Below are 27,342 nucleotides of genomic sequence, written 5' to 3' on the forward strand. Positions count from 1 at the left end.
GTACAGTCAGGGCCGTTCCAAGGCATAAGCAAACTAAGCGACTGCATAGTGGCCACCACAGGGTCCCCAAGAGCACATGAAATTACAGTTTAATGTTTTTTTATATATAAACAACGCCAAGGGGCCCCAAATCAATTCTGATTAAGGCCCCGTAAAGGCTTGGGCCGGCCCTGGGTACAGTTAGTGTTATGCTTGTCAGTTGAATTTCTTTTTTAGGCTTTTAACTGTAACTCTCCACTTAAAACATTAGAAAGCTATTTATGTTCATAAGTATACAGTCTGCAAATTAAAGCCAGGCTCAAACACGTGGCTTGCGGACGTGGCTTTTAAGGTCATGTAACTTGCGGAGATGGAGGAGGTACAGGACTTGTTTAAACATGAAGCACAACTCTATGCATGTGGTGTGTGTGAGTTTATGTGAGTGTAGCTGCCAAAGAAAGCGTGTTATCATGCTGAAACTGTCATTTGAGTCGCTGGGTTATGTAAGCTACTCATGACTAAAACTTGTTTTTTCCTCCTCCAGAGGAAGGGTGTAACCCCCTCTACACAGCAGGACCGCTCTGGACTGAGATGAAGACGTGATCCAGGACAGGAGGTGAGCCCATCACATTAGTCTCTACCCGCTGAAAGACTGGACACTAAAGAAGGGAAATATGTACATTAATATGCTTCGCTTTATTGAACTGATACTATCTATTAAAATAACAGTATAAGTAGTTGGTGCGAGTGACTGTTGATCGTGCTTCTGAGTATGTCAGAGCAGACAGAAGGAGAGGTATGTAGTTCCTGAGTCGAAGAGTTTGAGATTCACTCTGTAACAAAGTTACAAGCACAAACAGGCCTTGAGAAGTAAACATGAGGGCACGGAGGAGACAGGCATGGATCTCAGGATGGAGATGAAGGAGCTGGGAAGGGCAGCTTGGATTTCAAGATTTTTAAAGTCTTGGTCGATTTGAAGTTTATCAGTAAGATTAACTCACGTATTTGAATCTAGAAAACCTTTTACCCAGAGAGCGATCTACTTCCCCAGCGAGCGAGTGACACAACACAGAACCCCAACAAAGCCAAAGCTGATGTCACGTCATGAGGAAGTGATGTCACCTCTTGAGGTAAGACTTCGGGCTGTGTAGAGCGAAAGCGCGTCTTCATCAGAAGCATCTGTCAATTTGACGGATAATGTCTTTATCAAGAAGGTTAGTAATCTCTTTGTTTGTGATTTACAATCATACTTAAAGTGCATTCCTCAGAAGGGAGGGATCTTCGTCATTTCTGTAGGGTAGATATGCTCTGGATAAGAGCGTCTGCTAAATGACTAAATGTAGATATACAAGTTTAGAAGTAACAAGCCTTGCAGGCTAGCATGTTAGCCATGGAACACTTAATGCTATCCGTATTGCATAGACCAGTTTGGACCAGAATCAGCTAGATCTACTCTCCCCCACGCCAGAGCCTCACGACTCTGAACACCGAAATGTAATGTCGATAGTTTATGTTTTCACAAGGGATTCTCATCAAGAACGGAGAATATTCTAGAACACAGCTGCCATCACAGTGGTGGACGGCTCATGCGATGTGCTTTGATGTGGCTGAATGTTTGTAATGTGTGGAGTGGCAGCCTTTTCTTTAAAGATTAAGTAGAAGTCTTACATCTATATCTAAATATATTGGCTAAAACTAAACAACTATTGAACTGTATATCTATAGTTATGTTACTACTAAAATACTGAACAACTATATAAAAAATAAGTTACTATATAAAACAAAACTAGAATGTATTAAAACTGAGCGGAGTCAGATGGCTGAGCGGTGAGGGAGTCGGGCTAGTAATCAGAAGGTTGCCGGATCGATTCCCCGCTGTGCCAAAATGACGTTTGGTCCTTGGGCAAGGCACTTCACCCTACTTGCCTCGGGGGGAATGTCCCTGTACTTACTGTAAGTCGCTCTGGATAAGAGTGTCTGCTAAATAACTAAATCAAGGCCATGTAGTGCTCAAAGATACAGTGCAGGGCACGGAGTGTGACTTCCTGTATGAAGTGTTTCTTCTGCAGTTGTGACTTTTATAAAGAGGAGGAAAAATACTGACAGTAATGCCTTCAAGTTGTTTGTCACAATGCAAAAAGGCTGTGAAAATACACATAAAACAGACATCTCCACTTCCTCTTCAACAGAGACGCTGACCTCAAGACCAAGTATGATCGCCTCTTCAAAGAAGGTACATTTGTTTTCATGTTGTCTGACGTGTTTAATTACTGGTTAAACCACCAAACGACTCAATCTTTTATCGTCTCATCCTGCCTCTCCTGCAGCTCTTCAGCTGGAAGACTTGCCCAGGTGAGCACCCCCCTCTCACACCAGGCTGGCTGAGGACTTGTGTTGTAGTGAGGTGGAGGGTGTGTGTGGTGTTGTAGGGAGGTGGAGGGTGTGTGTGGTGTTGTAGGGAGGTGGAGGGTGTGTGTGCTGTTGTAGGGAGGTGGAGGGTGTGTGTGGTGTTGTAGGGAGGTGGAGGGTGTGTGTGGTGTTGTAGTGAGGTGGAGGGTGTGTGTGCTGTTGTAGGGAGGTGGAGGGTGTGTGTGGTGTTGTAGGGAGGTGGAGGGTGTGTGTGGTGTTGTAGGGAGGTGGAGGGTGTGTGTGGTGTTGTAGGGAGGTGGAGGGTGTGTGTGGTGTTTTAGGGAGGTGGAGGGTGTGTGTGGTGTTGTAGGGAGGTGGAGGGTGTGTGTGGTGTTTTAGGGAGGTGGAGGGTGTAACCATGTTCTCCACAGTCAACACTGGAGTCCTTCCGCTTCCTGAGTACTATCCTCTCCCAGGACGTCAAGTGGGAACTGAACATCAGCTCCCTCACCAAGAAAGCATAACAGAGGATGTACTTCCTGCGGCAGCTGAAGAAATTCAACCTGCCAAAGACGATGATGGTGCACTTCTACACAGCCATCATTGAGTCCATCCTCACCTCCTCCATCACCACCTGGTACACTGCTGCCACTGCCAAGGACAAGAGCAGGCTGCAGCGTATCATCCGCACTGCTGAGAAGGTGATCGGCTGCAATCTGCCTACCCTCAAGGACCTGCACACCTCGAGGATCCTGAGTTGAGCGAGGAAGATTGTGGCCGACCCCTCCCACCCTGGACACTCCCTGTTCCAGTCACTCCCCTCTGGCAGAAGGCAACGGTCCATCAGGACCAAAACCTCTCGCCACCAGAACAGTTTCTTTCCTTCCGCTGCTAGCCTATATTATTTTATTTTTTATTTTATATTATATTGTATTTTTATTTTATATTGTATTTTTATATTATATTGGATAGCTCTGCCAGTAGTTTATATTATTTTGTTTTACATTTTCTAAATGTTCTTTGTTTAAATGTTCACTGTATGCACCTGCCCACCAAAGTTAATTCCTTGTTTGTGATCACTTACTTGGCGATTAAACACTATTCTGATTCTGATGTGTGTGATGTTGTAGGGAGGTGGAGGGTGTAACCATGTGTGTGGTGTTAGAGGGAGGTGGAAGGTGTAACCATGTGTGTGGGGTTCTTGCAGGACCCAGGACAGGGTGGAGCGGCTCGTCTCTGGGGAGGGCTCCTACGTAGCTCACGGAGGAAGCTATGACACTTTCCAGTTCCAGAACACATGTGTTCTGGATTCCCTCTTAGCTGGGATTCACTGCCTAGACATGCAGTTTCCCAAGATCCAGGAACTTTTCTCGACCGATCGAACCGTCAATGCAGTTCTACGTTTCATGCATCATGGGGAGTATAACAAGGCAAAGGCGTTGTGGCTGATCAACTTGAGCCTTCGGAGTGGTAACAACCGCAATTTTGACAGTCAATTCGTATCAATCAGGGGTTATCCCGGCGACCACCTGCCCAACTTCTCAGACCTGGTGTGGGCCACCTTCCACTACGACGAGGACAGATTCAGCCCCACGTCTGAAGACCGGCTGATGAAGATCACACTAGAGTACGTTCTCCCCTCTTCCTGCTCCACCAGGTCCTGTACTCTGGCTGTCTCTTCCTGCTCCACCAGGCCCTGTACTCTGGCTGGCTCTTCCTACTCCACCAGGCCCTGTACTCTGGCTGGCTCTTCCTACTCCACCAGGCCCTGTACTCTGGCTCTCTTCCTGCTCCACCAGGCCCTGTACTCTGGCTGTCTCTTCCTGCTCCACCAGGCCCTGTACTCTGGCTGTCTCTTCCTGCTCCACCAGGCCCTGTACTCTGGCTGTCTCTTCCTGCTCCACCAGGCCCTGTACTCTGGCTGTCTCTTCCTGCTCCACCAGGCCCTGTACTCTGACTGTCTCTTCCTGCTCCACCAGGCCCTGTACTCTGGCTGTCTCTTCCTGCTCCACCAAGCCCTGTACTCTGGCTGGCTCTTCCTGCTCCACCAGGCCCTGTACTCTGGCTGGCTCTTCCTGCTCCACCAGGCCCTGTACTCTGTCTCTTCCTGCTCCACCAGGCCCTGTACTCTGGCTCTCTTCCTGCTCCACCAGGCCCTGTACTCTGTCTCTTCCTGCTCCACCAGGCCCAGTACTCTGGCTGTCCTGCACACTATCTTCTGAGAACAGGACCTGTTGTTCAGATGCCTCCAGATGAAGTGTCGGGCTCCTGATCGCTGGTGTCTGTGTTCTCCAGGGCCTTCCAGACCTACGGGGACGTGAAGCTGCTGGGGGTTCAGAGTGCTCAGCTGGTCCTGGTGTATATCAATGGGCGCATGGATTCCCTCCCCCCCCTCTCTGTTACGGATGACCATGAGAGGTCAGCAACTCACCGTTCAGAATGTGGGGGGATATAAACTTGTGACTCTGACCTCTGACCCACACTACCCCTCTCAGTCCAGCACGAGGCTGTGGTGGGTATGGGAGGGGTAAGATATGAACAGAGTCGTGGTTAGAGCATTAGACTGCATATCAAGAGATTGCAGTCACCCCCCCCCCCCCCCGTAGCGTCTGCTAGATCAATAAAACATGCATGTCTCCATACATCAGGACGTACACACTGGAGTTCCTGTTGCTGGGGAAGATCACGTCTCACTACAACCACATGGTCCTGTACACCAAGCTGATTGGCCGGTGGATGATCTTTGACGCCGCGGCAACCCTGGAGTTCAAAGCTGTTGATTGGAGCAAGGCGGCGACACATTACTTCCCATGCCTGGCCGCGTACGTGAAGAAAGAACACCAAGAGTAGCCAAACACTTCAGGAGTCTTTTTTATTTGTTTTTCAAATTTGATTTAAATGTTGTTTTTTGATAGACGTTTATACAAATCTGTATTTAGTTTAAAGCTATAGCAGTGCCTAAACATAGATGTACTGAAGTGAAATGGCTTCTATTTTTTACAGTTGGCATTAGGAACATACAGTTCTCATTCTAATGTGTACAGTAGTTGTGTAGATGTGTACATGTTCTGAATGTTGTTGAGTCTTTTGATGGTGTTTAAAAGACAGACTCAGCTGGTGTTCAGAAGGATCCCACTCCCAGGACCTTCCTGGTCTGCTCAAAGGTCAACCAGAAGGTCAGAGACCAGGGCGCCTGCAAAGTTGACATCAGTGTTACTGCTGTTCTGGATTATAAAACGGCTAGTTTTGTAACGCATATTATTAAGTATTTTCTGCCTGAGCCCGTCACTGTGCAACACGAGTGTCTGGGCAAGGCTGTATATTAGTTACATTAGCTACCATGTAACTACATAGCAACACTGTACATTAGGAAATGTTGTGTTTGTACTTATGAACACAGACAGGAAGTAGTTCTACTGTACCCGGGAAACAGACAGGAAGTAGGCCTACTGTACCCAGGAAACAGACAGGAAGTGGGCCTACCATTCTCATCCAGGTGGGCAGGAAGCCTTTGTAGAGGGACAGAAAGCCCTCTCCTCTCACAGCTTGCAGCAGGCAGTCTGTGGAGGACCTGTACATCAAGCCCCTAGGGACAAAACACTTGTTACCCTGCTGAAGTGCAGAGTCTGAGTGAAGTAGAATATAATAGAAAAGAGTAGAGTAGAACTATTGTCCATCCAGGGTGGGCATGTTTCTTTGTTACTGTCTGCCAGAGACCTTCTCATTCTCCACCACATGGATATGAATGACCGTCACCTTTCTAAAGGGGGTGGGTGTTGTTGTAATGCAGAAATTCATCTCTAAAAGAGGAAGCTGCTACATTAGTTTAATCACTGACATGAAGTAAACGTTTACCACTTTTTCATATCCAGTAGTTAAGCTGTTACTATGGTACGACCTGGTAAAAAGATATGTTGTTGTAATTATGGAATACGCTGTAGTTTTTTGTAAAGATAAAAACAATACAAATGGTTTAATATACAGGTCTGTCTGTTTCTGTCCTGTGATTGGCTCACTCACCTGCCCATCATATCTCTTGGTTGGTTCATTATTCGGGTTTTGATGACATCAGCAGGTGTTCCCATGGTTGCAGCCACCAAACCTGAGCATGTGCTGGAAAGTTGTGAGTGAAGGGGGGGGGGCGTGTGTGTGAGGGGGGGGGGGGGTGCATACGTGTGTATGTGAGGGGGGTAGGGTGCATATGTGTGTATGCATGTTTCTGTGTTAAAAGCACAGGTCAACTTGTCTTGTACACCTGGCCTAGTGTCCCTGGTCGTACACCTGGTCTAGTGTACCTGGTCTAGTACACCTGGTCTAGTACACCTGGTCTAGTGTACCTGGTCTAGTACACCTGGTCTAGTGTACCTGGCCTAGTACACCTAGTTTAGTACACCTGGTTTAGTGTACCTGGTCTAGTACACCTGGTCTGCTGCGTACCTGGCCAGGCCGTGACAGGCAGCGTTGTCCTGCAGGGAGCTGTTCCTGAGCAGGAAGTGCTTCACCGTGTCGTAGGTCGTCAGATCTAACAAGGGGAAACATGGAAGGTGATACACAAGTTACAGTACTGTGGCTGTTACACCTATTACTCCTGTTACAGCACGCTAGCTATTACACTGTTACAGTACATATGGCTATGTTATATGTTTTGGAAACTGCAAAGGCGGCTCGAGACACCGCAAAGACTACAGCCTTTGTAGTGTTTATTTTTTTGTATTACTTGTATCATGGAAAATTCAAATTTTGCTAGCCTTCGGCAAAGCACACCCAGCATGTATTTACGTTCCGTTGCACAGTTTAGGATGTTACAAAGTTTTTGTGGCAAAAAGCATCTTCTGTCAACGAAGGGTACTCAGTGCTAGCCTACGTCACAACGTAAGCACACGTTAGAAACGACGCATGGATACAACGCGATAGAAACGTTCTAGCTTCGTTCTAGCAAGTTGGAGCTTGGATTATGAGTGAAAAATACCACCCCCAAAAATTCCCAACCATTGGACTTTGTTGAGAAAGCGATTTCGATTCGTTTTAAAGATAAAGGGTCAATTCTACATCCAAATGGAGAGCAGTGTTTACAGATATGGCGATTGTGAAGACAGCCAGCGGGTCAGCATATTTTTGTGATTTGTGTAAAACTTGGAATTTGAGTGAGACAGCGTCTTGTTTTGACGTTAGCCTCTGAGTCACAGACTGTCACAGAAAGGATGAGTGGGGGAGAGGAGCATGTGTATGCTTTCATAAAGGACCAGGATGCATAGCTGTAACTTATGAGACATATTTGTGGCCTTACGCCCAGAAGCCTAATGCAGCTGGCTGTTCAAGGTCAGAAAGAGCCTAATTTCAAGCAGTGTCTATGTAGGAAAGTACCTGTTTTGAATCCCCTGAGACAAGGGACCCGCTTGGTAAGATTACCTAATGTCTACGAAACCAACTAATATCGTACCATATTAACATACAATGGGGAGAAGACTATATAAGTTAAATTGTCCGGAGAAAACTTCAGTCTGATCCCGGGATCACGCTCACGTTCTATTGGCAATCTTTGTTACCTGAGAACCAATAAAACACTTTGCATCAATCCTGCTAAGTTACAGTCCTGTTTTTACATCTTGAGAAATTGACTGAAGAAATTGACAGAACTTATGTTTCAACACTATGGCTATTGACCAGCGTGGCCCTACCTCCCATGTTGACCAGCGCGGCCCTCTGCACGTTGGGCACCCACCCTGCCCAGAGGCCCCGGACCCCTCCCTCAGACACAGTCTTCACCAGGGCGTGGTACACTCCCCGGACCCTGCAGGGTCACACACACACACACTGTTAAGACATATGCACACATGTATACTATTTATACACACACTCACTCCCCGCTCCCTGCAGGGGGACCTCACACACACTCACCGGGGGGGTTTGCCTTCCAGTCTGCGCCTCCCCTCCATCTGCATCTGGACCTTCACCAGGTCTGTGGGACTGGCCATGAACTGGCCCAGAGCCCCTGCTAGCATGCCTCCCAGCACTGCCTTCCTGCACACACAGGGTCACACACACACACAGGGTCACACACACACAGGGTCACACACACACACAGGGTCACACACACACAGGGTCACACACACACAGGGTCACACACACACACAGGGTCACACACACACAGGGCCACACACACAGGGTCATACACACACACAGGGTCACACACACACACAGAAGGTAGTGTGTGAAGGAGGTGTGTGTGAAAGTAGTGTCTCACCACAGAGTGAAGCTGCTGTCTGCAGAGCGGCCCAGCACTGACTCCCTCAGCTGCTCATAGGTCACCATCCTCACTCCTGAGTACACTAGGATACACACACACTCCTGAGTACACTATGATACACACACACACACTCCTGAGTACACTAGGACACACACACACACACTCCTGAGTACACTAGGACACACACACACACACACTCCTGAGTACACTAGGACACACACACACACACTCCTGAGTACACTAGGACACACACACACACACTCATTTACACATTCAGATGTGTATGTCATTATGCACCTATGTTTCTGTAGTTATATGTATTATATATGTGGTACCTATGTATCTGTAGTTATATATATTAAGTACAGTGCCCTCCAAAAGTATTGGAACAGTGAGGCCAATTCCTTTATTTTTGCTGTAGACTGAAAACATTTGGGCTTGACATCAAACGATGAATGTGAAACCAGAGATCAACGTTTCAGCTTTTATTTCCAGGTATTTACATCAGGATCTGATGCACAAATTAGAAAATATCACCTTTTTGTTCGAACCCACCCATTTGTCACGTGAGCAAAAGTATTGGAACATGTGACTGACAGGTGTGTTTTGTTGCCCACGTGTGTCCTATTACATACATTATTCAATCAATAAATACCACTGAATGTCTACACTCAGGTTCAGATTGGGTAAGATAGGTTTTGTCTATGCAGACTGTATTCAGAGGTGAAAACAACATGAAAACCAGAGCGCTGTCTTTGGGTGAAAAACAAGCAATTGTGAGTCTTAGAGAAGATGGAAAATCAATCAGAGCCATTGCAGAAACATTGGCCATAGCCAGTACAACCATTTGGAATGTCCTGAAGAAGAAGAAAACTACTGGTGTACTAAGTAACAGACGTCGAACAGGTAGACCAAGGAAAACATCAGCAGTTGATGACAGAAACATTGTGAGAGCTGTAAAGAAAGACCCTAAAACAACTGTTAGTGAGATCAGCAACAACCTCCAGATGGCAGGAGTGAAGGTATCACTATCTACTGTTCGCAGAAGACTTCATGAACAAAAGTACAAGGGCTACACCAGAAGATGCAAACCACTCATTAGCAAGAAGAATAGGAAGGCCAGGCTGGAATTTGCCAAAAAGTACAGAGATGAACCTCAAAAATTCTGGGACAAAGTTTTATGGACTGATGAGACAAAGATTAACTTTTACCAAAGTGATGGAAAGGCTAAAGTTTGGAGAAAGAAAGGAACTGCTCATGATCCCAAACACACAAGCTCATCTGTGAAACACGGTGGAGGTAATGTCATGGCTTGGGCTTGCATGGCTTCTTCTGGGACGGGCTCATTAATCTTCATTGAGGATGTAACACATGATGGCAGCAGCAAAATGAACTCGGAAGTCTACAGAAACATTTTGTCTGCCAATTTAAGGAAAGATGCAACCAAACTGATTGGCAGAGCTTTCATCATGCAGCAAGATAACGACCCAAAACACACTGCCAAAACAACAAAGGAGTTCATCAGGGGCAAGAAATGGAAGGTATTAGACTGGCCAAGTCAATCTCCAGACTTAAACCCTATAGAGCATGCATTTTACCTGCTTAAGAGGAGACTGAAGGGAGGAACCCCACAAAACAAACAACAACTGAAAGAGGCTGCAGTGAAAGCCTGGGAAAGCATCAAAAAGGAAGAATGCAAAAGTTTGGTGACGTCAATGGGTCACAGACTTGCTGCAGTTATTGAAAGCAAAGGATTTGCAACTAAATATTAAGTCTTATTCACTTAAATATGTTTTAAGTATATCTGTTCCAATACTTTTGATCACATGACAAATGGGTGGATTCAAACAAAATGTGATATTTTCTTAGTTGTGCATCAGATCCTGATGTAAATACCTGGAAATAAAAGCTGAAACGTTGATCTCTGGTCTCACGTTCATTATTTGATGTCAAGCCCAAATGTTTTCAGTCTACAGCAAAAATAAAGGAATTCGCCTCACTGTTCCAATACTTTTGGAGGGCACTGTATGTGGTACCTATGTGTGAGTAGTTATACTATATATTATATATGTTGTACCTATGTGTCTGTAGTTACACTATATATTATATATGTGGTACCTATGTGTGAGTAGTTATACTATATATTATATATGTGGTACCTATGTGTCTGTAGTTACACTATATATTATATATGTAGTACTTATGTGTCTGTAGTTATACTATATATTATATATGTGGTACCTATGTATCTGTAGTTATACTATATATGATATATGTGGTACCTATGTGTCTGTAGTTATACTATATATGATATATGTGGTACCTATGTGTCTGTAGTTATACTATATATGATATATGTGGTACCTATGTGTCTGTAGAGGGCGGGCGTGACTCCCTGCCACAGTTTGAGGAGGCCCTCCTCCCGTACGATCCCCAGGGCAGTGTGCATCATCCCCCGGTACGGACCTCCCCCCCTCCCTCCCCCTCCCCCCCCAGCAGCATGGCGGGCCGCCTCTCCCTGGATCTGCAGCCTGGTCTTGGTCAGGTCCAGTGGGAAGGTCACTGAAGGGGGGGGGGGGGGGGGGGGGGGGGTAAATACAATTAATCTCAGCAACAGGGCTGGTCCTTTATGGGGCCTTAACCAGAATTGATTTGGGAGCCCCTCCGAATTAGTATAATTACCAATATCATAATATATATAATTTTTTTTATAAGCCGTAATTTCATGTGCTCTTGGGGACTCTCTGGTGGCCACGGGGGCCCTAAGCAGCCGCTTAGTTCGCTTATGCCTTGGGCCAGCTCTGCTCAGCAATCAGTTACAGCAGTAAATGAGTCGAACCACTGATATTACAGTGCAGATAAAACAGGGGAAAGTAAAAGCACTATTGGCGTTAGTTCCAGAGTTACCCATTTCGGCGACGACAGCTGCGCACGCGGACAAGACGAACTTTGAGACCCGTGGCCATTTGGATATCCCTCCTTCTTCCCCTCTTCTCAACCCTCCCTCTTCCTTTTGACCCATTTTCATATTAGTAATAATCCTGCGCGTGTTTGAGAGTAGCGGAGGAACGCTGCATCTCTGTCACTGTACTACTGCGTCTCATCGTGCACCTAATGCTGTTCAACCACCCGACTAACATGCACGAGCTAGCCTAGTGTAAAGCTACCACACGTGCGCTACTAAGCGCTCGAGGTGACATGCTGTCCTCGGTGTCCGTTCGGTTGTTTACCTTGCTCCACGGTAAAAAGAATTCACGCACAAAAAAACGGAAATGTAGTTAAAACAACTGAAAGCCTACCGCTTTGAATAAAGATATCTGGACTGAAGTAAACTACAAGTCCCAGACATAGAAGCACGCAATGTTGACCATTTCTACGCACCGCCTGCATTCAGTTCATTGGGTCCGCTGGTCAGCAAAGGTGAACTCTGATTGGTCTGTCCACCTGTCCCAGAACCAACCCCTTGTCTCTTGAGTGACAAGGAATTGACAACTCGGTGCAGACTAGTGATGGGAAGTTCGGTTCTTTTTACTGATTCGGTTCTTTGAATCTCGTTCAGTAAAATGAACGAATCTTTTTTCGAGTCATTTGTTCATTTCAGGAGGGGGGGGGGGGGGGGGGGGGGGGGGGGTTGGGGGCTATACGTCCACTGCAAAGGACGTATAGCCCCTATACGTCCACTGTAGGTTAGTGCATGACATGTGCACCAGCAAATACTATTTCAAAATAAATTCCTGCATTAAAATAATGTATCATGAGTTTGTATGATTTGGTCATGTATTATCACACTAGCATTTAATTATCACGTCAAACACTGCACTAAACTTTAAGTGTAAATGTAGAGTGAAAATAACAAAACCAGTCAGTATGATGACTTGAGCGAATATAATTCATTCACGTCTTACTAAAACAGCGGCCACGCGAAAGGGAATAAGGAAACTGTTTCCTCTACTAAAAAATACAATGCAGGTCACGTGAAAAAAGGATCCAAAGACTCGTAGAAAGACCGAGTCGGGGAAGGAACTAATCATTCGTTTCCTCTAGCTACAGAGCCTATGCAGGTCACGTGAAAAATGATCCAAAGACTCGTAGAAAGACCGAGTCGGGAAAGGAACGAATCGTTCGTTTCCTCTTGCTACAGCCTATACAGGTCACATGAAAAATTATCCAAAGACTCGTAGAAAGACCGAGTCGGGAAAGGAACGAATCGTTCGTTTCCTCTAGCTACAGAGCCTATGCAGGTCACGTGAAAAATGATCCAAAGACTCGTAGAAAGACCGAGTCGGGAAATGAACGAATCACTCGTTGAGAGGACTCGTTACTCCCGAGTCCTTATAAGGATTCGTTCAAAATGAACGAATCGTTCACGAACGACACATCACTAGTGCAGACGGGTCGGCTCGAGCACCGGAGAAGGTGCGTCAGGTGTGATGGACCCTCTAACGGTGGTCTTGTCTCTGATCATTGTGGCCATTTCAGCACAGCTATTTTTCGGCAAAGATGACCCGAACGCGCCTCCGTGCATCAAAGGATGGATCCCGTGGTTTGGTGCTGCTTTTGAGTTCGGTAAAGCACCACTCACCTTCATCTCAGAGGCAAGGAGGAAGGTAAGACTTTTTTGTTCGTGTTAATGAAATATACTGCTTCTTAGCTCGACATTTACTAGCGATAATGACGTGGTCAGCTCATTTTGGAGAATGTGTGTTTACTTGTCGCCAAACGAGGGACATACATTCATTTTTTGTTCTTGCAAAAAAAAAAACATAGTCCAGTTTATTACAGAACAGAACATAGACAGTTACTTTTAGCCATTCCACAGACTCAGATGAAAACAAAAGGTGATTGTGCCTTTTCAGTTGTGGCCCCTACTCTGTGGAAAAAACTGCCAATTTGTATCTGTTGGGCATTGGGCTGTTTTGAAATGTGCTCGCTCTCTATCATTCACACACACTTCTGCACACAGATATCACCCCACCAACTAGTCCATAAGTCCAGCTCCTCCTTCACAGATGATATAACAGCTGTGGGAAAAAGTATTCCCATCACCCTTCCTGCCTCACTATCACCCCTCCTGCTTCACTATCACCCCTCCTGTCTCACTATCACCCCTCCTGCCTCACTATCACCCCTCCTGCCTCAGTATCACCCCTCTTGCCTCTCTATCACCCACTCCTGCCTCTCTATCACCCCTCCTGCCTCACTATCACCCCATACTGCCTCTCTATCACCCCTCCTGTCTCACTATCACCCCTTACTGCCTCTCTATCACCCCTCCTGCCACACTATCACCCCTTACTGCCTCTCTATCACCCCTCCTGCCTCACTATCACCCCTTACTGCCTCTCTATCACCCCTCCTGCCTCACTATCACCCCTTACTGCCTCTCTATCACCCCTCTTGCCTCACTATCACCCCTTACTGCCTCTCTATCACCCCACCTGCCTCTCTATCATCCCTGCCTCACTATCACCCCTCCTGCCTCCCTATCCTGCCCACCTTTCTGACTATCACCCCTCCCTCCTATACATGTCCTGGCTGAAGCAGCTGCTCCTCCTGGAGAGATGACAGGATGTGCTAGCTCTGCGTCTCCTCAGCACGTTGGGGTTAATAATACACACACATTATCACTCCCACCCTGGACAGCAGATACTACAGCTCAGGAACGCACACTCAGGGTAATGCCTGTGTTTACTGCCCCTCTATCAGTGTGTACCACCCTGGAACCACCTCGGTGAACTGATGCTAAGTGTGTCAGTTAGCTGTCTGAGAGAGGGGTTCAAATATCGATTGTTAAATCAAAGTTTTGTCAGTTAAATCAGTTGAATCAAAGTTGAATCAAAGCATAAATATCAGTCCGTATTGTATAATTGCAAATAAAAAACAATGTTTTGGGATGCGAGTCAGGGTTTGTGAACGTGTCAAAAGAAAGGAAGTTCAAATGACCACTACCCCCTAACCTAACAAGGTGTTTCTTGATGTATGATGTGGTACAGTAGACCCACATAGCTACATAGCTGTAACGGGTAATACCTGTTGATTGGAATAAACCAAACCTTGTTTGTCCCATCATCAGAGATAACAGTAAAGCCCAAACTGGACAACTTGGGCTGTGGGCTGGATGAACATGAGTGTGTGATTCGCAGTCTGTTGGAGGCCATCTGAACCCAGGCATTATGTAACTGGTTCTGACTGGTTGTGACTGGTTCTGGGGCACACACTCCTGAGTACACTAGGACACACACACACACACTCCTGAGTACACTAGGACACACACACACACACACACTCCTGAGTACACTAGGACACACACACACACACACACTCATTTACACATTCAGATGTGTATGTCATTATGCACCTATGTTTCTGTAGTTATATGTATTATATATGTGGTACCTATGTATCTGTAGTTATATATATTAAGTATGTGGTACCTATGTGTGAGTAGTTATACTATATATTATATATGTGGTACCTATGTGTCTGTAGTTACACTATATATTATATATGTGGTACCTATGTGTGAGTAGTTATACTATATATTATATATGTGGTACCTATGTGTCTGTAGTTACACTATATATTATATATGTAGTACTTATGTGTCTGTAGTTATACTATATATTATATATGTGGTACCTATGTGTCTGTAGTTATACTATATATGATATATGTGGTACCTATGTGTCTGTAGTTATACTATATATGATATATGTGGTACCTATGTGTCTGTAGTTATACTATATATGATATATGTGGTACCTATGTGTCTGTAGAGGGCGGGCCTGACTCCCTGCCACAGTTTGAGGAGGCCCTCCTCACTCATGAGTGTGTGATTCGCAGTCTGTTGGAGGCCATCTGAACCCAGGCATTATGTAACTGGTTCTGACTGGTTGTGACTGGTTCTGGGGCACACACGGGTTCCGACAAAGCATCCTCCAGAGGATGTCTGCTGTGGCAGGGTTGTTGTCTAGGGGGGATTCTGTCCCCAGCATTTCCCAACATGTCCCAGCCTGTCCCAACCTGTCCCCAGCATGTCCCAGCCTGTCCCCAGCATGTCCCAGCGTGTCCCCTGTGTGTCCCCAACATGTCCCAGCCTGTCCCAACCTGTCCCATGTGTGTCCCAGCCTGTCCCATGTGTGTCCCCAGCATATCCCAGCCTGTCCCCTGTGTGTCCCCAGCATGTCCCTGCCTGTCCCCTGTGTGTCCCCAGCATGTCCCAGCCTGTCCCCTGTGTGTCCCAGCGTTTCCCCTGTGTGTCCCCTGTGTCCCCAGCCTGTCCCATGTGTGTCCCCAGCATATCCCAGCCTGTCCCCTGTGTGTCCCCAGCATGTCCCTGCCTGTCCCCTGTGTGTCCCCAGCATGTCCCAGCCTGTCCCCTGTGTGTCCCAGCGTTTCCCCTGTGTGTCCCCTGTGTCCCCAGCCTGTCCCCTGTGTGTCCCCAGCATGTCCCAGCCTGTCCCCTGTGTGTCCCCAGTACGGTCCAGTCTTCACCGTGCTGGCTGCAGGAAAGAGGCTGACCTTTGTTACGCTGAATGAAGACTTCCGCACCTTCTTCATGTCTAAAGACGTGGACTTTGAGCAGGCAGTCCAGGAGCCAGTCCACAACACAGGTGACCTCTGACCTGCATGAAGTTCTAGCACTATTTTGTTCTGGAACAGTGTGTATTTTCCAGGCACTGTGCATGTAACTACACCTCCAGTAGCAGTATGGGCCATCGATAATAACACTACACACCACTGTGTAAGACCACTCACCCAGATAAAAGGTTAATCCTTTTAAACAACCTATATATATAATATAGGGAGGGAGTCAGATGGCTGAGCGGTTAAATAGGGCTATTAATCAGAAGGTTGCCGGTTCGATTCCTGGCCGTGCAAAATGACGTTGTGTCCGTGGGCAAGGCATTTCACCCTACTTGCCTTGGGGAAATGTCCCTGTACTTACTGTAAGTCGCTCTGGATAAGAGCGTCTGCTAAATGACTAAATGTAAATAATATGAAACTACTGCATCATACAGCTTAACAGATGGGCCTGCATCCCTGCTTGTTCCTCTCGTGTAACAGTATATCACTTTATTCATTATTCACAGACGTCTCTGTGTTTCTTCAGCTTAAATCATTCAGAGAGCTTGTTTCCCAACCTGTAGTAAGCTAGGGTAGGCTAATACAGGTGGGCCGCCAAACCAATGAAAACTAAAGTATCATTAAATATCAAAATATTAATATATACTGTTGGTAAATGATTATTACAATTCTTACTAATGTTAAAATGACATTTTACCTTTAATTCATTGTGACCGAAACGCCAACAGTTACGCTTGGCACGTTAACGAAAGACCAATTGACATTTCCACCTTATCTTGCATACGCCAACTTCAATCCACAATGCACGCGTCACTTCCTCATATTGCACAAGCCAAGTCAACAACTTCTGGTAGCGAGCGATCACGTAAGTTCTCTCACACAAAATGCGTTTTTTACGAGGAGTTCGGGTTGTCTTCCAAATAGACAATCAACGATGTACATGATAATCTATTTTACTGCCCTTCAAACAAGAGGGAAAAGAGATTCAAATTGTACTTTTCGAGATACATCGGCAATTACGAAGGTAAGGTTTAGTCTATCTCAGAGGGTCAGATGGCTGAGTGGTTGGGAAATCAGGCTATTAATCAGAAGGTTGCCATGCTTGAGCAAGGCACTTCACCCTACTTGCCTCGGGGGAATGTTCCTGTACTTACTGTAAGTCACTCTGGATAAGAGTGTATGCTAAATGACTACATGTAAATGTGATCTAACTCACAGTAAAAGTAGCTAGTGCTAGTTAGGCTAGCTCTAACTATCTAGGATTTCAGCAGTAATGTTAGCTAGGCTAGCTTGCTAACAAATTTTTGCTAAATTATAATGCACTCAATTATTTTTCAGCTTGCCTGCTAGTAGCTAATGTTAATGTGACGGGTATGTAACAGCTGTAGCCACGCTCCGTCACGACAAGGCTCGTTCACCACTCACTGGGCTCGAACGCACGACCTCCGACTTGCCAAGCGTGACCACCACTACCAACTACACCAAAGAAAAGCTAGCTCTTCGTTGACGCGGGTGGCCTGTTATACACCTGAGGAGTGAGTTTCACTAGTTCACACCGGTTACATTAACTCACGTAATATTTGTTCCCTATGGGTGATGAAACATGTCTTTCTCAGTTTAAAACTAAAATCTGCCAGCTGGAAATGGGAGATATCTCCGTGAGGGCGACTATCGGTGGATACAAAAAGCGAGAAGCCGCAGTGTAGGGTTAATAAGAGAGCCAAGGGTTAACAACTTGTTCTGGTTATTAAAAGTCATGTTTCTAACTTCACCGGAAGTTGTAGACCTGACCTGGCTGTGGTAATTACGCAGGTTACCTCTCTTTACGATGTGTGCTTACTGTGGCCCTAATGAACACTTTGTCTTCTTTGATCGCTCAAATAATTTTGGCCGTGAAAGCAAACTGTTTGGCTTCCGTGGTGTGATGAGCACGAATTAAGTGAATGGATGTGGTGTTGAGGGGGCCGCATAAATACTTGAGCTAAGCTAGTGAAAGTGGAAAGAGCGGGAATGGCTAAGCACTTCCCCTGGATCTCCATTGGACGTTGTGTTAATCTAGCTGACACTCATCCAAAACCACATAGAAATAGTCCTTGGTTGGTGTTTATTGGTGTTTGGTGTGACCTGGCCTTCATAATGGTCGTGTTGGGTCTCATTGCTGCTCTGTGTACACAGCCTCCATCAGTAAGGAGAGCTTCTACCGGTTCCACCCAGCCTGCAACACCCTGATCAAGGGCCGTCTGAGCCCAGGGAATGTGGCCCAGCTCCAGACTCAGCTGTGTGAGCAGTTCAACCATCACCTGGAGCTGCTGGGGCCCCACGGCCACGCAGACCTCAACAAGATGGTCAGGTGAGAGTGTCCTGCGCTGTGATTGGCAGGGAGGTGATGTGTCCTGCGCTGTGATTGGCAGGGAGGTCATGTGTCCAGCCTTGTGTTTGGCAGGGAGGTGATGTACCCGGCGGTGATGAGTAACCTGCTGGGGAAGAACAACTCCCCCGGCCGGCCCTTCACCATGGAGGAGTTTCAGCAGCGCTTCACCGTCTACGACGAGGGCTTTGAGCACGGCTCCCAGCTCCCAGACCTCCTCTTACGGTCAGCCCGGGGGGAGGGAGGTGTGGCTTCTAACTGTTCAGGGAGTGGACAGGATCTAAGAGTGTGTGCGTGCGTATGTGCAGGGAGTTGGCAGGATCTAAGTGTGTTTGTGTGTGTGTGCAGGGAGTGGGCAGGATCTAAGTGTGTGTGTGTGTGTGCAGGATCTAAGTGTGTGTGTGTGCAGGGAGTGGGCAGGGTCTAAGTGTGTGTGTGTGTGTGTGTGTGCAGGGAGTGGGCAGGATCTAAGCGCTGGCTCCTCTCTCTGCTGGGGCACATGGTGGTCAACTCTGAAGACATGGAAGAGTCGGGGAACGGAGGCAGGGTGAGTGTGTGTGTGTTTGGTCACTAGCAGACTAACCCCACCAGTACCCCTATTAACACCAGCATGGTCACAGTACATGTGTGTTATTCCTTTGCAGACTTTACTGCAACACCTGGTCACCACCGTAACAGACAAGTACCTTCCTAATTTCGGGTTGCTGATGTTGTGGGCATCCCTAGCCAATGCTATACCAGTAGGTACCAGTATTAATGACAACTATACCAGTAGGTACCAGCAGGGGCGTCGTTAGACCCTTTTTACTAACGCCTCTGGGTACCAGTATTAATGACAACTATGCAGAGATGGGTACTTAAGTCGATTTTTCTGGTGTCAGAAATGTTTTACACTTTCTACTTACGTTTTAAAGCCTGGCTTGTTACTTTAGTTTTAATCTGTATTTGGTGGCATGATCACATAATCAATAATATTTCTTGTCATTGGCCCTCTCCTCTCCTTTCACTGTGTGTGTGGGTGAAAAAAAGTTTAGAAAGATATATATTTTTTTTTCAAAAGGTTGAAAACATTTGCAAAAAAAGAGTACAAATAAAGTTTGCATTATTGATGAGTACTTGAAGAGGACTCTGCTGTGCTTTACTCTGTTTTGGCCTCTGTTCTACTTTCCTTTCTTTTTTTTTTAATGTTTTTTTCCGGAAAGTAGAACACAATTTCAAATAAGGTTTGCATCATTGATGATCCTGTCTAGATCACGTTCTGGGCCTTGGCCTTCATGCTGTCCAACCCTCACATCTACCAGACTGCTATGAATGAGATCAACCTGGCTCTAAAAGGCCAAGGTAAACACAGACCCCTTCCTCCTTCTCTCCCTCCCTCTCTCTCTCTCTCCCTCCCCACCCCCCCCTCTCTCTCTCTCTCTCTCTCTCTCTCTCCCTGCCTCCCTCCCTGCCTCTCTCTCCCTGCCTCTCTCCCTCTTTCTTCCCCTCACTCCCCTTTCTTGTGAAAAAAAAGATACAGATATTGGTTTTTACACAAAAAGATATAGAAATATCTTTCTACTTCTTACATTTCAAAGCCAAGCTTGTTACTTTGGTTTTAATCTGCATGATCAATATTATTTCTTGTCATTACATTCTTTTTTTAATTTCCTGGCAATCACGCACAACAAATGCAAGGTAGTATATGAAGCTACCATGGAGCAATGACGAAGGCAACGAGAACAATATTTGTACTCTGAGGGCACATTGCGACCGCAGCTTAATCTGCGCCTTTGCCTAACCAGATCCTCGTCGTGCAATCAGCGCCCATTAGTGTTAATTAGCGCTTCTATAAAATACTGGAACAATCGCCTGCATGTTACTGCCACCATGGGTGATTCGAAGAAAAGAAGAAAAAAAAGTTCAGCGAACAGGAGCTAGATATATACACACCCACTTTCCCTTATACCCTCCCAGCAGCGGTAATCTGCATTTTTACTCAAGTGCGCTGCCTTTGTTAATACCGTGTTATATCTTTACCGGCTATTTCACGCCTGAAAAATGCAATCCTGTTAGTAAATGAGGCCCTGAGTGCTGTTCTGTACTCTTCTGCTGTGTTTGTGTTGTCGGAGCTTCCTGTTCCGACACAAACACAAACACTGCCAAACACAAACACTGCCACTTCCTGTTCCGACACAAACACTGCCACTTCCTGTTCTGACACAAACACAAACACGCCAATTCCTGTTCCGACACAAACACACACACTGCCACTTCCTGTTCCTACACAAACACAAACACTGCCGGACACAAACACTGCCACTTCCTGTTCCGACACAAACACTGCCACTTCCTGTTCAGACACAAACACATATATTGCAACTTCCTGTTCCGACACAAACACAAACACTGCCAAACACAAACACTGCCACTTCCTGTTCCGACACAAACACTGCCACTTCCTGTTCCGACACAAACACAAACACTTCCAAACACAAACACTGCCACTTCCTGTTCTGACACAAACACAAACACTGCCAAACAAAAACACTGCCACTTCCTGTTCCGACAACACAAACACTCACACTTCCTGTTTTGACGCAACACAAACACTCACACTTCCTGTTCCGACAACACAAACACACACACTTCCTGTTCCGACTACACAAACACACACACTTCCTGTTCCGACAACATTCACACTTCCTCTTCCGACAACACAAACACTCACACTTCCTGCTCCGACAACACAAACACTCACACTTCCTTCTCCAACAACACAAACACTCACACTTCCTGTTTTGACGCAACACAAACACTCACACTTCCTGTTTTTACGCAACACAAACACTCACACTTCCTGTTCCGACAACACAAACACTCACACTGCCTGTTGTGGCAACACTAACACTTCCTGTTCAGACAACACTCACACTTCCTTTTCCGACAACACAAACATTCACACTTCCTGCTCCGACAACACAAACAGTCACACTTCTTGTTTAGACGACACAAACACTCACACTTCCTGTTTTGACGACACAAACACTCACACTTCCTGTTCCGACAACACAAACACTCACACTTCCTGTTCCAACAACACAAACACTCACACTTCCTGTTTTGACGACACAAACACTCACACTTCCTGTTTTGTCTTATCCCTCTTCCTCTCCAGACACTTCCATAACACTCCAATAGGTGTCAGTAGTAGATCATCTAACATCTCACAGCCTGTCTGCCTCTAAAAAGGAAGTTTCGGCTACTTACTTATGTTGGTATGTGTGTGTGTGTGTGTCGTGTGCGTGTGAGCGGGTGCCAGACAGGGCCAGCCCCACAGTGGGCCAGGAACAGCTCCAGCAGATGCCCTACGTGAAGTGTGTGATCCTGGAGGCCATCAGACTGCGGTCCCCAGGGGCCATCGCACGCAGGGTGGTCAGGCCCTTGCGCATACAGGTGAGGGGGACTGCATCTGGGTGTGCAAGCCAAATAAACACTACTTTCTAACTTTTTTTTACGTTGTGAATGTGCAACAAGCCAAATCAATAACAGTATATCCTACCTTCTTCCTGTGTGCGTGTGCGTGTGCGTGTGCGTGTGTGTGTGTGTGTTCTTCAGAACTTCGTGGTCCCGGCAGGAGATCTGCTGATGCTGTCTCCATACTGGGCCCACAGAAACCCCCGCTACTTCCCAGAACCAGACCAGTTCAGACCAGTAAGACCATATAGAACCAGACCAGTAAGACCAGATAGAACCAGACCAGTAAGACCAGATAGAACCAGACCAGTTCAGACCAGTTAGACCACATAGAACCAGACCAGTTCAGACCAGTAAGACCAGATAGCATCCAGATACCCTACTTTGTAGAGATTGATTTATACTACTACTTTCGCTTCAGTCTGCTTGTCAGTTGCTAATCTAGCCTGGTGTTAAACTAGCATGATGCTAACATGGGCTGAGGTTAACCTAGCATGATGCTAATATGGGCTGAGGTTAACCTAGCATGATGCTATTATGGGCTGAGGTTAACCTAGCATGATGCTAATATGGGCTGAGGTTAACCTAGCATGATGCTAATGTTGGCTGAGGTTAACCCAGCATGATGCTAATATGGGCTGAGGTTAACCTAGCATGATGCTAATATGGGCTGAGGTTAACCTAGCATGATGCTAATGTGGGCTGAGGTTAACCTAGCATGATGCTCATGTGGGCTGAAGTTAACCTAGCATGATGCTAATATGGGCTGAGGTTAACCTAGCATGATGCTAATGTGGGCTGAGGTTAACCTAGCATGATGCTAATGTGGGCTGAGGTTAACCTAGCATGATGCTAATGTCATGGCTGCCAACTTTTCAAAAAACCTTGGAGTGAGATTTGGTGGGGCCAACCAAAATGTCCCCCCCGAGACGAGCTTTCATGTGTTTGCGTCTATGTTGCTTCACTCCGTGTGCCTGCACCTCGTTCATTACTGTTTACAACGTTAGCAGGACTACTTGGTTGGCGTTGCCTACTCAACGTGAAAAATTCAAGGTGTTGCGTGAGAGCGTGAAATGGTTGAAATGCGTGTCTCACGGCCAATGCGTGAGAGTTGGCAGCCCTGTAATGTGGGCTGAGGTTAACCTAGCAGGATGCTAATGTGGGCTGAAGTTAACCTAGCATGATGCTATCTTAGGTAGGGTGACCAGACGTCCTCTTTTACCCAGACATGTCCTCTTTTCGAGTCCTAAAAAATGCGTCTGGCAGGGATTCCAAAATAGTCCGGGATTTTGCCTCGTTGGATATTCGTGTTTCTCTGGGTCACAACTATTACGCCCTTACAAGTTCAGGAAAGGGTATCTCCCTTACGTTCCACCTTCTTGCGCGAACTCTGACTGTAGAGAGAACTGTCATTTTGATCAGATAGTGCGGCGTGCAATACACGATGCACCCCCCCCCGCCGACGCGACGAAATGTCCTCTTTCTCACAAACTCAAATGTGGTCACCCTATCATTATGACCCACATTATGCTTATGTATGGAGGTTTGGAACCCAGTGTACAGTCTTGACCACTGTCATGCAGGGAGCAGTCAGACCCTGTGTCATGCAGGGAGCAGTCAAGCCCTGTGTCATACAGGGAGCAGTCAGACCCTGTGTCATGCAGGGAGCAGTCAGACCCTGTGTCATGCAGGGAGCAGTCAGACCCTGTGTCATGCAGGGAGCAGTCAGACCCTGTGTCATACAGGGAGCAGTCAGACCCTGTGTCATGCAGGGAGCAGTCAGACCCTGTGTCATGCAGGGAGCAGTCAGACCCTGTGTCATGCAGGGAGCAGTCAGACCCTGTGTCATGCAGGGAGCAGTCAGACCCTGTGTCATGCAGGGAGCAGTTAGACCCTGTGTCATGCAGGGAGCAGTTAGGAAGCCCTAGGTTACAGTTCCTCTGAGCTGTCTGGATGATTATGCACGTTCTCTTGCTTGTTTGCTGTTTCCCCTCATCTTGCCTGGTGTGTTCATTGCTGTGCTCTTTTATCTTAAAGAATGCGGTTATTTAAGTAGTTTTTTTTCCTGGTTCCACCCCCCACTCCTCACCCCCCCTTTCCCACCTCCTCCTCTCTCTTCCCACCCTCTCTCTTCATCCCTCTCTCTCTCCATCTCTCTCTGCCTCTCTCCATCTCTCTCTCTGTCTCTCCCTTGGTAAAAGCCTGCCTGAGGCCTATAAAAAGAAAAGCTCTTGTGTTGTTTTGGTCTAATATAGCCTTTCCCTCCTTCCCACAGGAACGCTGGGAAAAGGCTGATCTTGTGAAGAACGTCTTCTTGGAGGGCTTTGTGGCATTCGGGGGAGGTCGCAACCAATGTCCAGGGAGGTTAGACACACACACCACAACAGAACACACACTCAGAACAACACACTCACTGTGGTCTGGGCTGGGCCTGGGGTCTTTGCCATCAAAAAGATCACATACAGTACATCACCAGGAGGGGGGGGGGGGGGGGGGGGAGGTGGGAAGAGCATGGGGTTAGGAGGGGAGGGGGGGGGGGGGGGTTGGGAGGGGGGGACATTCCCAGCTGCACTGAATATCAAAGACACAGACCTCCAGACTGACATGACCTCTGAACCTTTCCCTGAGGAACACTCACACCACAGAAGAAGAACCAAGTGATCAAGTCTGGGATGTACAGTAAAACAGTTTAATGTTGAGCTGAAGAGTAGGAATGTGATGACAGAGAGAGAACAGCATCATTTATCAACTACTTTGTGTATTTTCTGGTTCATCTAGCCTCCAGAATTGGACTACTAAGGTAGCATTAGCTACATTGTGTGTATATGGGGGGTGTTTTTCTGTGTGTGTCCGTCTGTCTGGGTGTGTGTTTCTGTTTGTGTATCTAGGTGTGTGTGTGTGTGTGTCTGACCCCAACATATCTCCTCTGCCTGCTCCTGCAGTCCAGTCTAATTAGGTTTGGATGAGGATGTGAGGAAAGTCTACATCACTGACACAGAGGCATGTATGACTCACAGCTAGAGTCAGATCCAGAGTCAGAGTCAGGCAGAGCTTGAGTCACTGCAGTCGAGTCAAGGAGAGTTACAGTCACTGCAGTCGAGTCAGGGAGAGTTAGAGTCACTGCAGTCGGGTCAGGGAGAGTTAGTCTCTGCAGTAGTGGAGGTCAGGGGACTAGCTAGCTACCAGAACAGGTTATCATCCCACATGACATAGTGTCTCTCTCATCATTGACTCTGATGTCTCTCTCATCATTGACTCTGTCTCTCTATCAGAGATGGGTTTCAAAAGCTTTGAACGTTTCAAAAACACTAGACACTTATTTGTGTTGTGTTGTGTGTGGGAAAAAAGGTTAGATAAGTTGGATAACAAAGTAGATAATTATTTGTATATTTTTTTACTTTCGAAAATTTGAAAACTAAAATGAAAAAGGTTTCAAAAACACAATACACTTATTTGTGTCGTGTTGTGTGTGGGGAAAACTTTTTGGAAAAAATTAATGTTTAGAAAGGTTAGAATTTTTTTTGGCGCAATAAAGTTTCTAAAAAGGTACGTTATGGATGAGACATAGGGAGTTATCGATGTTGACATTACTGTCTCTAAAGTGTCGCATTGTGTCTATAGTGTCTTTTTGTACACATCTGAGTGAATCAGAATCTGTTCAGACATCCTCCTCTGAGTGGTGCTGGTTATGTATGGATGAATATAGTACATTCATATGCAACACCAACAAAACATTTTTTGTTGTTGCTATGCATACCACCTCTGTTTTTCTGTTTGTTTCCAAAAGGTGGTATGCGATCGTTGAGCTGCACATGTTTGTGGCTATGATTCTCTACAAGTATGACTTCACCCTCATGGACCCCCTGCCTAAACCTGTGAGTCTCCATATAAAACCCTGAGTCTCTCCAGAGTTAAAGTGAATCTAAACTCCCCAATTTCAGCCTTATCCAGCTTCTTCCTATTTTCAAACATTTCTGGTGAATAGTTGTGTTTTGGAGTTCAACTTCAACCCTCCGTTAGATCATTTTCTCATCATAGTCTAGCTGTAGCTGATCTCTCCTGTCTCCAGAGTTCTCTTCACCTGGTGGGGACTCAGCAGCCAGCAGGACCCTGCAGAGTCCAGTACCGACACCGCTAGTCCTCCCCCCACACGGGGGCGCCCTCACACAGACTATACTCCCAGGGGGAGAGGACGCAGTCCTGGGGGCTGTCACATGGAGACCGTGGGGATCAGGGCGCTGACTGATGACCTCACAGCTCATCACCAGCAACACTAGCCTTCTTCTTGGACTTTGAACTTTGACCCTAGCCAGAACAAAGAAGAAGAGGGCGGGGGGAGAGCTTGTTGCGAAACTGAAATTACTTTGTAGATTTTTGTTCATTCAAAGTAGGTAGGAGGAACCTTTAGCTTGCCGTTGGGCCTAAACGATATACCTTTTTCTGTTTCTAATTGTAATTGATTATGGGTTGATGCCTTCTCGCTCATCTAAGCATTTAGTTAATTATCACATTATTTGATCAAGGCCTTTCAAACTATTCTACTGTGTTATGCTTGTTATAACCTTCATTTCAATAAACTTGGCCAATCCGCTGTTGATAAACGCACCATTCCAAAATAACTACTGGGCCTCCATCTGGCCCCCATGAAACATGTTGTATTACTGCAGACGTGGGGAACGCAGAGTAAACCTACCTTTGTAGTTAACTGTATGTGTGTCACTTGACATAACCAAAACAATAAAGTTTTATTAAATTCTAAATGTGGCAGATATCCAGATACATTTTCCTGAATAATCTACATTATTCATACAATCTCAAAATAATCACGTCAAATTCTATGTATATATTTGACTTTCATTCCATTATATGTATTTAAAAATCACGTTAATTAATGTTCCGTTTGACGCCATTGATCAACACCTGCAGTTTCGGTAAAGGCCGGATAAACCTGCTCGTGGATGCGAGACAGTCGGTAGGCAACATCAAACTGCTGGCGAAAGCTCTGACGTAGGTTCCAATACCTCGGTTAATTTGTAGCTTTTTTTAGCCACTCCGCTCCGAGTCTCTATTGGTAAGAGAATGCCCCCCGCGGACAGAACACCATTTGAGTCCTGGGTAACACAAACATCACTTGGACGCCGCAAGCCAGTCATCGGTGAGTCAAAACTGTCTCCAAAAACGACAAGAGATTATCTGCTCGCAGTTGCAGCTGGAATGCAAGGTAGATTCGCACAGAAGGGAGCGTGTGAGAGAGAGAGACAGAGAGAGTAAGAGAGTGAGAGAGAGAGGGTCGCAAAGAAGGGAGCGTGTGAGAGAGAGAGACAGAGAGAGAGAGTAAGAGATTGAGAGAGAGAGG

The 27,342-nt window shown here is 46.3% G+C and overlaps 3 protein-coding genes across 5 annotated transcripts; 2 read left to right on the forward strand and 1 right to left on the reverse strand.

Moving 5' to 3' along the window:
- The first annotated feature begins 1,106 nt into the window (after positions 1 to 1,106).
- Positions 1,107 to 6,307, forward strand: LOC124469236. The gene is made up of 6 exons (XM_047022407.1): positions 1,107 to 1,193; positions 2,169 to 2,212; positions 2,307 to 2,331; positions 3,536 to 3,955; positions 4,624 to 4,746; positions 4,977 to 6,307. The coding sequence occupies exons 1-6, from the start codon at positions 1,177 to 1,179 to the stop codon at positions 5,176 to 5,178; spliced, it is 831 nt and encodes a 276-aa protein (XP_046878363.1). The 5' UTR covers positions 1,107 to 1,176; the 3' UTR covers positions 5,179 to 6,307.
- Positions 5,430 to 11,998, reverse strand: slc25a27 (solute carrier family 25 member 27). 3 transcript variants are annotated; one of them, XM_047022405.1, is made up of 9 exons: positions 11,483 to 11,994; positions 10,940 to 11,137; positions 8,573 to 8,657; positions 8,227 to 8,349; positions 8,007 to 8,119; positions 6,766 to 6,850; positions 6,349 to 6,441; positions 5,812 to 5,914; positions 5,430 to 5,521 (listed from the first exon to the last, which is right to left on the reverse strand). In XM_047022405.1, exons 1-9 carry the CDS (start codon positions 11,601 to 11,603, stop codon positions 5,450 to 5,452), a joined length of 993 nt encoding a protein of 330 aa, XP_046878361.1. In that variant the 5' UTR covers positions 11,604 to 11,994; the 3' UTR covers positions 5,430 to 5,449. The 3 variants fall into 3 exon arrangements, with proteins under 3 accessions (XP_046878361.1, XP_046878360.1, XP_046878362.1); XM_047022404.1 differs by lacking the exon at positions 5,430 to 5,521 and having other exon boundaries at positions 5,695 to 5,914; positions 11,483 to 11,993; XM_047022406.1 differs by lacking the exons at positions 5,430 to 5,521; positions 8,573 to 8,657 and having other exon boundaries at positions 5,695 to 5,914; positions 11,483 to 11,998.
- Positions 11,999 to 12,970: 972 nt separating this feature from the next.
- On the forward strand, positions 12,971 to 26,735 carry LOC124469231 (24-hydroxycholesterol 7-alpha-hydroxylase). The gene is made up of 12 exons (XM_047022400.1): positions 12,971 to 13,182; positions 16,053 to 16,188; positions 18,338 to 18,512; positions 18,606 to 18,755; positions 18,984 to 19,077; positions 19,175 to 19,270; positions 19,781 to 19,871; positions 21,832 to 21,965; positions 22,128 to 22,223; positions 24,262 to 24,350; positions 25,774 to 25,861; positions 26,056 to 26,735. Exons 1-12 carry the CDS (start codon positions 13,006 to 13,008, stop codon positions 26,122 to 26,124), a joined length of 1,395 nt encoding a protein of 464 aa, XP_046878356.1. The 5' UTR covers positions 12,971 to 13,005; the 3' UTR covers positions 26,125 to 26,735.
- The last annotated feature ends 607 nt before the right edge of the window (positions 26,736 to 27,342 follow it).

This window comes from Hypomesus transpacificus, chromosome 6, assembly GCF_021917145.1.
Source record: "Hypomesus transpacificus isolate Combined female chromosome 6, fHypTra1, whole genome shotgun sequence".
NCBI classification, from domain to species: Eukaryota; Metazoa; Chordata; class Actinopteri; order Osmeriformes; family Osmeridae; genus Hypomesus; species Hypomesus transpacificus.